Here is a 12046-nt window from a genome sequence, read left to right on the forward strand (position 1 = left end):
CCTTTCTGTGAAGACAAAATTCTGTAATTGTTTTCAATGGGTATTTGTTTGTTTGTAATTAAACACAGAGCTACAAATGGGCTATTTGTGCTCTGCCCACCACGGGTATCGACACCGTGATTCCAGCGTTGTAAGTCCGCAGACACACCGCTGTGCCACTGGGGGGGCTCAATGGGTGTTTTGTCGACATTTTTCGTCCTCCTTCTTTTGACCAATATTTTCCATTCTTTGATCAAAAATCTATTGATTTTCTGTGTGATGTTTCCTTTTTTAAAGCGTATAAAATGAATGCAGAATACTATGGAAACGTCAGAAGACGATCCTTAGTCTCCTATTACTTGTATCTTAAAAGTATAAAGGTGTTTCAAGTGCAATAATCTCAGTCGATGTGAATGTGACCGTGATGGGATATCCATTGAAAGTTATCAAGAAAAGGAGGACAAAGATAGTTTCCTAAAAATGAATAAAAAGAAAACAAGAATTGAAAAGAAGAAAACCTCTTGTGATTCTTCTGCTTCGAAAAAATCAAAATCTGTTCTTGTTTTGGATCTTGAAGATGATGATTCAAATGTTAAAGGGAGTTAAGAAAAGTTACAAAACTTAAAGCTTTTGTATATTAGCATATTTAGGATAAAGGATTTAAAAGGAAATGTTTCATACGAAAGTCTGTGCAAGGATAATTATTGTTATCATCACGTATATACTTGCAGAAAAAATCTCTGTACAACGAATATTCACTTCATTTGTTTAAAAATTGAGATTATTCTTCAATATTTCTTCTTTTGTGTTGGCAAAAACAATGGAGTAATAAGCACACAAAATAGTGTGAAAGGTGTTATAAATAATGTATAACTCTCCTATCCTACCCAGTCATGGATCTAGTTACCTTGATTTACTTTAGAATAATATATTAGTATTACGTTAAAAGTGATTTGTTTTCACATATTGATAGTAATACTAAATCAGTAGATGGTAATTCAAAGGCGTTAATCTAACCGACAAGATTATTTCTAAATACTGTGCATGCTATTGTAGAGAAATAAGACTATATTTGAAGAAAGTTTCAGCATATAATATGTACAGTACACACAAAGTAATAATATACACCTATTTTTTGGAAGAAAAAAGTAGATCATTTAATTTGCAGTATGTATTATCTGAGTTCTACATGATATGATGGGAAATTAGGTGTGTATGTTTGAAATAAATAAAAATACTACACAACTTTTTAAAAACAAGAAATGTAATAATTCGTCAGATTATCAGTTACTGTAAGTGTTTCACGGTTTATAAATCATTTTTTTATTTATTTTGCCAGCAAGAACAGTATTAGTGGTGGAGAAAATATTGTTGGCGAATAACATTAAATTGAAATGCATTGTTCATTTCAAGATTTATAGCAGTCATCATTTTTCTTCTTCTTTTTTTTTAATTTTATTTTTGGTCAAATTGCATACATTTCTAACATCCCAGCAATGTTCTTGTTTATAACACGCAGTTTTCTTTTTTTCTCCTTTAACAGGCTAGTTCTTCTGTACAACAAAAGCATTTGCAACGATGGGTCATATGGCAACCTTGTAGACTTTATAGGACGTGAAAGAGAACGAAATTCAGATGACTGATCCCGTTTATTTATTACATGGGTAGAATAGATTGAAGAGCACAAGCAAACCTTTTCCAAACTCTCTACAGTACACCAAAAGCAGAATTATTTTTCATAGTTGAAATCAAAATACTTTGTTGAGAAACAAGACAAGATGTATGGTAATCTGATCATGTGCATGCTGTTCCTGAGGGAAATAAACGGTGAGTTCTTACTTTTTTCTTCTTCCTTTTTCTCGTCGTTTCTCAGTGCACCTGCATCTCTTTTGGTAAGCGGTGTTCAGTATATAAGAGACTGCTTGAGAACAATTGGCTAAACGTTTGGCCAATTCAGGAGTATCTCCCAATTTATAATATATTTCCGAAAGAATGAAATCGTGGAAAATATAAGATACAATATAATTATACAATAACAAATATATAATTAGTTAGGTGAAGATAATAATGTTTTAAATTATTTTCAAATATAATTAATATTCATCTCATATAAGTCAAAATCGTTTAAATGTTTTCAGTAAAATGCGGCTTTAAATAATGATAATAAATCAAAGTATATTCTTATAAAATATGATTTAGAATTATGTCAATATATTTCAATATTTTTTTGTTCTACTGTATTATTTATAAAACTCTCACACTTGTAAAAAGCAAGATTTTTTGTTTGTTTTTTGTTTTTTTCTGTAAGTACTTCATAGTCTCACATGACTTTAAAAATGACTATGAAAAACAATTGACAAGAGTCTTGATTAAGAATAACGATTATAGTATTTATTGTTTAAAGGTTCGTTATGGTAGAACAAAGAAGAATACAAAAATTGTGTGAATGAAAATCATCAATTTATTTGAGGCAAAAATGTTACTAAAAATAATCATGGTTATTAATTATTTGTCTTAAAGACGCCCACTTTTCTTTTAAGGATCTTGAAGACGTATTCTGTTTGTTTATCCTAAAACATTTCTTGAGTTAGATGTTTTCATAGTACATAGAATTAAAAACAATATTTATTTCCAAGTCTTTGAAAGATGTAATTTATAAAAGCTGCTTAAACTTTCATTTAAAATGTAATTAATTCAGATAACGTTCTTACGTCGAATCTTGAAATACTTAAGCATTATCCATTTGCCTCACTTCTGCAAGTTTGATATTCGACAAAAATATTTAATACTTGAATATAAAGATGATTTAATCCGAACACTCTATATCCTTCATGATATGTTGTCATTATTTTTTTAAATCTAAAATGTTATATTTGTTATGTATTTTAGTATCGTCAATCAAAACTAAGTACTTGTCAAATATCCACTATTTTTTATCGTTCATTCCTTGTCATTGCCTCTTCTCTTCCATATTTTCTTAGAGTAATTTTTTCTGGATTTTCTATATTCCTTCTTCAGGACACTTAGTTCATTTCCCCATATTTTTTCCCGTTATTTAACGCTGGCCTGGCATGGCCTGGTGGTTAGAGCTCTTGACTCGCAATCTGTGGGTTGCGGGTTCGAATTCCATCACCGAACATGCTCGCCCTTTCAGCCATGGGGACGTCACAATGTGACGGTCAAACCAACTCTTCTTAGGTAAGCAGCAACACATAATGATGCTGATTAGCTGTATTCCTTCCGGTTTATCACTTCTAAATTAGGAATGGCTAGCGCAGATAACTCTCGAGTGGCTTTGAACGAAATTAGAAAATTTTTCTTTGAGTTTTTCGTCCAATGTCCGACTATAGATTTACAAAATATAAAATTTTCTTACAAATAAGATATTCTATTGTTTTGACATTTTTACCGATTCTGACGACAAAATATGATAGCAGAATATTGCATTTTACTTGTTTCGTATGACATAATGAAAGCGAACGTTACAAATAATTTCCTCATCAAACCGCTTGTGGATTAAACGATGATTTAAACACGATACCAAGTTTCACTTGTTCGATTTTAAAGCTCTTTCTTGCATTAAAGTTTGTATTCCTTAGAAATAATTCAAAAATCCTTTCTTTAGTAACAAAACTGTAATAATAGATAAATCAAATATACAGATGAAAAATATTTAAAACCCTATTTACAACTCTAAAACATCATAAAAGTTTTTCTTATTTTGAAACGGTTAGTTGTTATGCTCATTACTGTAAATATGGCAGTTTTTTAATTATATTTATATATGAGTTTAGAGAACTAAATAAAAAGAAAATTTCGAAGTAAAATATGAAAATTATTTGTTTATGTTGCTGTTATAATTCCTTGGAATTACATGGAAGATGCAAATAATGCAGTTCTATCTATATAATGGTTTGGTTTGTTATAAATTTCGCGCAAAGCTACACGCTAGCCGTCCCTAATTTAGCAGTGTAAGTCTAGAGGGAAGGCAGCTAGTCATCACCACCCACCGCCAACTCTTGGGCTAGTCTTTTACCAACGAATAGTGGGATTGAACGTTACATTATAACACCCCCACGGCAAAAAGGGCAAACATGTTTGGTGAGACGGGGATTCGAACCCGCGACCCACAGATTGTGAGTCGAGCGCCCTAACCACCTCGCCATGCCGGGCCTATCTATATAATAAAATAATGATTTTGGAAAGGAGAGAATGATTTTAGCAGAGCCAAAATATCTCTGATCTGGGAGTCTAAAGGAGTTTGACTCATCATAAATATAGAAGTGTCATAAAGAAACCACTAAACATAAAGCTTTCATTCTTATTTTTGTTGTTTTTCTTTTGTACATTCGGTGATGTGTGTGTGTATGTGTGCCACAGTTACGTTGAAAAAGTTTGAAATTTTTACGCATAATAAGCAAAGGATATCTTGAATATTGCGTGCAAAATACTAGGTATCCCTCAAAATGAGTGTAATATGCTTATTATTATTAGTTCCCTATAGGTTCCATATCGTTAAGCTTGGCCCATTTCTTTCTTCTTCTTCTTCTTTCTTTACATGGAGCTTCAGTCACTTTAGTGAGCTATTTCGAGTTCTCTGATTTAAGTAAAAGTGAAGTTAGGCATACATAAGAGTAGGAAAAATAGGAAAGAGGAGTTGCTAGCGTGGTTTCATCAATCAGTGTCCACTTCATACCGCCTGTTGTAATGTACTAATAATGAAGAGTAAGTCCCAAAAGTATGTTCTCTTTATGGTGTCACGCAGAGTGGAGAAATGTTTGCATGGATATTACATATTTAGTCCTTATCCTGATATGTTCTGTTTAGTTATATACCTTACTTTGAGTTCTATGGCTGTTTCGGATTCCTGTTTGTCGCCTGTAGACTACACACATACTCTTATTGATAGACACACTGCGTAACTCACCATGAAGCTTTATACACATTATCTACTTTCACCAACTTTAAGAAAAGTATTGACATATAAATTCAAATTAAGGGAACACAAGATGAACAGTTGTCTTGCAAAAGATAATGAAAAATAATTTTGTGCTGGAGAATCGTTCACTATTTAAATATACCAAGTGGAGTTAGAGACGGTGAATTTTGTTACTTGCATCGTATTTCCGGCTTCAGTAACATTCACAAACTATGATAGCCGTAGCGTGTGTACTGCCGATTGCCTAACTACTTCCTTAATTATGTGTACATGACTTTGTCTCTGAAACAATGTTTTTTTTTTGTTTTTGGTTTGTTACAAGTTGCAAACAAAAACAACTTCCTCTCATGTTTTATTTTATGCCATTTTTATATAGGAAATCTGAGAAGTAAAAGAAATTACCTTGTATTCACTATAAGGAAAAAAAAAGACGTATTTAAAAATTCCTAGTAAAATGCAATATTATGAACTAGCAAAAGAAAAGAACAATAATATCGAAATGTAATTATCAAACTAAATTTGAAACACAAAAAGTAAAATTCCTAATTTGTACGAACTTTCTGCTATCACTAGGTGAGTGAACCTGTTGAACGCTAGTCACAATATATACTCAACGTCAGTGATGATGGTCTTCTAACGTTAAAACACTCGTCTCTAACGTTAAAACACTCGTCTCTAACGTTAAAACACTCGTCTCTAACGTTAAAACACTCGTCTCTTAATGCACGCCAGTTTGTACTCAATGGTACAAAAACAATATATACATATTCTTAATATATTATTTCGTTACAAGGAAAAACGTTTAAGAAAAAAAAAACAGTTTAAGTAGAAATATTTTTTAACTTGAAAATGGAAACTTTCAAGACTATACATGCAATTTGCCACATTCTCAAGTTACCTGCTTGTTTTCCTTTCATACATTATTCTGCAATTAATGTTTAAGAGTTACACTTATATATTCACATCAATGTGACACTACAAAACTATATATTTTAAAATTAAATGATTAAAGAAGAAAGATAAAGTTGATTTATAATATCTTCCATACAAAGTAAAACTTCAACAATTTCGTATATAGATAAAAGTTGTTGCCTGCCTTAACATATATATATATATTTACCACAGGGGTAGATGCTATGGCAGATAAATCGTAAATGTATTTCATTTCAACTGTTTCAGAAGAAGGTTTAGTATGTATGCTAAGATGTTTAACTTCTTAGCATTATGTTGCCAGATTTTTCAGAGCAATTTAACCAAGCTTTATATTCGTTGATAATATATTTTTATAGGTTCATCAAAGAAAACAATTTTTATCTCAGTGTGTCTATTTGAATTTCCTTTAATTCCTAAGAGAGTATACACTTCTAGCTCTGACTACACCAGGCTACCAGTTGAAACAGCAGGGCATTTATTTCGGATTTCTTTCAATCTGACTTTGCACGGGGATATCCTACAGTTGAGAGAAGCATTTAAACGTCTCTAGAAAGATGTTCTCTATCTTGATGCAACTGAAATAGCTTCGGTTTTGTTGACAGAAAAACCTACTTCGTACCAATATCCATTGTTCGGGCATCGTTTTGACGGCTATAAACCTATGGAACCCTAGCAAATAAACAGGATTTAAAGTTCTTTCTCTTAGATTTCTCTTACATGTTACGGCTCATATAATGTATACTTCAGTGAGTGAAATCTTAAGTTCTTCACAGGCTTTCACCATAAATCTTAGATTTATAGATACTGCGTTATTGCCTGTGTGTAGGCTTCGGAGGTCTGACTTTATAGCAAAAGTTTCACTTCAGCTTTAGTTAGGATTAGTTTTACTCTTATATAAACACAAAAAAACGTACTCTTGACAAGATTTGTCCATATGGTGCTGTAACTTACCAAGGCCTAAGGTGATTCTCTCAGATGATATTATTTCGATTCCGTTGAAAATTTCCTTATGTTTCTGAGAAACCATTTAACATATTTTTTTTTTTAATCCTGAACAAAAATATACGAACACATTGAAATATTAAACAGTATTTATTTTAAATAAGAACACAATAGAAATTAAATGAAACTATAAAATTTGCTATTGCTTTCACATATTTGAACACCCAAAGTCAATAATAGGTGAACTGTTCCAGCGCTTCGTCAGGAAACAACGACATCTATTGTTTATCGCTATTTATTCTGTAAAACTGCTTGGAGACTGAGTACAGCAAGAACAAAAAAAAAGACATCAGTTTTTGACTATTTCAACATGAAATCAAATAAAATCAGTTCATTTCATCAAATTAATTATAATATAAACTTAGTTACAACTTATATTACAATGCAATAACAAAGCTATCTTGTACAATATTGGGGAAAAAATGCAAACTCCTCATTGCGGAATTGAAATTAATGATATATGTATTCTTATATAAATTAAACTTAATAAATCAATCGTTCGTTTATTGCGTTTGAAATTAGTTCCATGTAATTTTTTAAGTATGTAAAAATAAAAAAAAATGCTTCTCTAAAATAGTACAGTGTGTTAAGGTGTTTATTGTGGCTTATATATAATTTTTTGCCGTGTAACTGACCAATATTATGTTATAATCAGCATTAACGCGATGTTAAAGTGTTTACAACTTTGGCCTGTTTGCTACCAAAGTGATAAAGTTGTTTGAATTGAATTTGGTCTTCTATTTATTCAAATATATGTATTTTATTTCTCAAATAAATCTGTTTTGAAGAAGTAAATTTTACTTTTAATGTTTTTTGTATGTGTGTGTATATATATATATATATATATTTAAAGTAAAGGGAAGGTAACAATTCTTTTGTTAAGATAGATTTGGAGTTAGCTTATACTTATTTTAATACATATTGTGATCAATCAGTTTATTTTTATATACATGAAATAACTGTCAAGCAGGTATTTTGTAAAGTTTAAAGTTTGTTTGTAAGATATTCGAAATGGCGGACTTTAATGCATCAGAAACAGCTGTCAGACATTCAAAAAAGGCCCGGCATGGCCAGGTGGTTAAGATGCTCGACTCGCAATTTGCGGGTCTCGGGTTCGAATCCCCGTCCCACTAAACTTGCTCCCCATTTCAGTCGTGGGGGCGTTATAAAGTCACGGTCAATCCCATTATTCGTTCGTAAAAGAGTAGTCCGAGAGTTGGCGGTGGGTGGTGATGACTAGCTGCTTTTTCTCTAGTCTTACACTGCGAAATTGGGGACGGCTAGCACAGATAGCCCTCGTGTAGCTTTGCGCGAAATTCATAACAAACCAAACCATTAAAAACATCACCAAATGGAATCCTTACTGTGTAATAATGATCAGTTAGTGTAAACAAATATAAGTGAAATAAGATTCAACACTTTCAAAGAGTTGTTCACAAAAGAAGGAAAGGCGGCTTGATGTTTCACTGCTTATTGATTATATATGTAATTACTGAACACTTTAACACGGTGTTTATTCTAACGATTATATCTTACTTTAAGAAATATATTATAATAACAATATGAAATATGAACTAAATCAGAGGAAAACACAGCAGTTTCTAGGATTAAAAATCTATATCACACTTTGCATCCTTATCTGGAATATATGTACATTCTTGTATTGAATTAGCAATAGAAAAGAATGTGCATTGACAGGTATCATAAAATATAGAATGCTGTCACTTGCGTCATTCTTTAATTGCTTCGTACCTTTTATATCAAAGAATAGGTTAACGTTAGCTAACATAATATCTCACGATTTCAATGATGACAATACCCAATTGATGATTTCTGAAATATATTCATTTTCAGTTTCAAGCCCAGTAAATGGTTTATGCTGTATGTAATTTTATATATTATAATAATACTCAGTTTTGTCTCTCCTGAAAATGTGCGCTCAACTTACTGTCTAAATGCGCACACACATGCGCACTTCATTTCAAAGGATGTAATTAAAAGGTGGAAAAATATGTTTTACTAGACATTTTGAACAACAACACATTGAAAGCTTATCAAATATTTAAAAAGGTCTACGTTTAGGTCGTAGAATAATATTATAAGTTTATTTACTGATAGCATTAAGTACAGTAAAGTTTACCCCTAACTAAACTAAGCAAAAAATTTACACAAGTTATAGTATTAATTTATCCCTTTATCGAATATAGGCCGTGCTTAATAAAGGCTTACCTAATGTTAAGCCTAAGACAAATGGTCTTTGATTACAATTATTTTGCATTATTTTAGAAATCCTATGTTTAAAGAAGTACTGTTGTAATAAAGATACCAATTTGACCGCAAGTGTCTACTATTAATAATTATTATCCTCTTTTAACTCAAGTGATTGGTCTTCTAAACTATATTTTTACTAAAATACACCAAATTAATTATAATTTGTGTAGGTCGCACTAACATAATAAATTATGTAATATAATTCCATTTTACATTATTTTAGGGTTAAGTAGAACTTTAGCTTATCTCGTCCAGAAATGATCAGAAAACTTAATATGTAATATTTTCTAGTATCATAACAGATTTCTAGTCAGTATACAAAAAAAAACTGGAAACAGCGAGAAACGAGTATAAGATCTTGTGTGGACGTTGTTAATGAATTTCGCTCTGAAAACCGTCTGTAGCTTTTCTATATGAATATTGATAAATGTAAATAGATTAAAAGGAAATAGATGATATATATATATATATATATATATATATAACAGTATTTCTAAGAAAAAAACCACCTAAGCTTCAACACCACACACATATAAAAAACTTTGTCCTTGTTAAAATGTAAACAAAATGTATTGCTAAACATGTAGTTTCATTAATATATAAAAATATACTTAACACTTTCATAATTGTTCATATATAGATATGTGTGTGTGTATTTGTCAGTATTAAGTTGTTAGAACTTGCAAATATATATATATATATACTTACAAGCTACAATAATTAAATAGATACAACCATGTAAAAGTAAGTTCTAAGTTTTTATGCTGACACCATTTAACGAACTATGTCACGAAAGTTCTACCTGCTCATCAGTCGCCATAAAGTTCTGTTCTACAACATTTCGTTAACTAAAGTATCGCAGGACATGAGGTTATATAAACTTTTATTTATCTAAGTTATAAGAAAAACGAAACAAACGATTATCCTTACTCCAATTTCATCAAATTTTTCATCTGAACGAGACCTTTCTGTCCCACTCCTTTTAGAGATTCTCTTTTTTTATTCTTTTCTCACTAGATCACACCAAAATTTCGTTCATCGCCAACCGTCCAATCACTGTGATATCTCCTATTTCTATAAGTGTCGTTGATTTTCGTTTTCAACTCACTTGGTGTCATCACCTTAAAGTTCACTGATAGGTCATTCAATACTATGCTTACCTTTATCCTTTATAAAAGTTTCATACAACTAATATCCATATAACCTCGAAAGGTCACAACTCTACATCTTAGAGATTTCACAAACTATTATATTTCACAAATACAAAGAAAATGTTAAAACATATGCTTATTATGCTACTATGATACCTTGATATTTATCACTCGTAAGTGAATGTTCGTTACACATCGACAGTGAACATCAAACTCCCCCATAGCGTCAAATGCAAATAACTCCAACTTTTGGAAACAGGTATAGCTCGGTAAATACCTCAAAATACAAACGGTCACACCACGAACAAAAGAAACTCGAGATTTAACCGTATTTTCACAATGTTTCATAGTTGAACGATGATAGGACAGTCACATTTAGCAAGAAATAACCATGTCACTTGTAATACCGTTCAGTGAATTGGATAACAATGCAGTTCTGTCACATCAAAAAACAAAAATGTGATAAAACCAACAAAATAGACTCTTTGTGCTGTGAGGAAGAGTGTGAAGAATAACCCTCTTCAAACTACCACTATTGTTGTAAGTCAGATGCAAGATTGCTCTAATACCCTTACAATTTACAATAACATCAGGGATACATGACTGAGTAACTAGACAGAATCCTTATTCCGGGCAATATCTTGGATCTACAGCACTGGGCATCACACGTGCTATCACATCTCGTGATTTTTGTGACCCTCTAATTTGCACACTTCTCGGTTAGTGGACGTACCTTGGCGACTGTTTTCCCAGGAACTATCAATGACCCGTTCTCAAGCCAAGTCAAAATAAAGCAGTATTTGTTTTATGGTGGGGTATCATTTGAGCAACTGCATGATTACAACTGGTGATGTACGAACAGACAAAACCTAACAAGTCTTTTTAATTGTCTATGCCAATGACCAGCTTACCAGACGAGACAGCTTTTCTATGCAATATAGACCTCCTTCCGATTCAGTTGGAGACACAAAACGAGGGCTCGAAAGTCAAGACATAACTTCTCCCTCGTGTTCAAGCCAATCGTCAGACATATGTGAAGCCTATCGATAATGCGTGATCCATCTTTGATATTTCCCTGAAAGAGCATTTCACGCCAACAACTTCTTGAGGCACCCTCATTTAAGTTTTTCGCTAAGAGTGGGGTGCAATCCAATAGACCAAAATTTAAGATATTTTAAATATGATGTATAACCGAGTTTCTGTCTTAAATATTGCAAAGGGTAGATCCAAAATAATGGTGGTAACTTTGAAGTCCTTTTTTGATATTTATTTATTTAATAATACGGCTTTCTTTCTGAGACTGTATATATATACTTATTGGTAGGCTGCATGTGTCAAACACATTGTTTTTCCGTCCATTATAAATACATTCTTAACAAAAAATTATTGTCTTCAATACTGATTGCTATTTAAACTGATAAAATATATTTTTTCTGAATGCAATGCTTTTTTTCAGAGTGAAGAAGTTTAATTAATGTTCAAGTGACTAAAATGAAATTGTGGTATTCTGAGAATCATGCGAATACTGATAAATTATATTTTTTCTGAATGCAATGCTTTTTTTCAGAATGAAGAAGTTTGATTAATGTTCAAGTGACTAAAATGAAATTGTGGTATTCTGAGAATCATGCGAATACATTTTTACCACATTAAGTTGAATTCTAATTTGATGGCGGCGCTATTTAAAGGAAAATAAATATTTGGAAACAAATCACTAACAGATATTTTTATTGCATAAAAGTTGATTTTTTTAATATTCTGCTATGACAGT

The 12046-nt window shown here is 31.6% G+C and overlaps 1 protein-coding gene across 1 annotated transcript in view; it reads left to right on the forward strand.

The window, feature by feature from the left end:
- The first annotated feature begins 1755 nt into the window (after positions 1-1755).
- The window catches only part of LOC106478637 (synaptogenesis protein syg-2-like), a 263962-nt gene continuing 253671 nt past the window's right edge, over positions 1756-12046 (forward strand). Inside the window, exon 1 of the mRNA XM_022382272.1 lies at positions 1756-1806. Coding sequence (XP_022237980.1) covers positions 1758-1806 — 49 coding nt within the window. The 5' untranslated portion in view covers positions 1756-1757. The remainder of the gene's footprint in view (positions 1807-12046) is intronic.

Source organism: Limulus polyphemus, unplaced genomic scaffold (assembly GCF_000517525.1).
Source record: "Limulus polyphemus unplaced genomic scaffold, Limulus_polyphemus-2.1.2 Scaffold236, whole genome shotgun sequence".
NCBI lineage: Eukaryota > Metazoa > Arthropoda > Merostomata > Xiphosura > Limulidae > Limulus > Limulus polyphemus.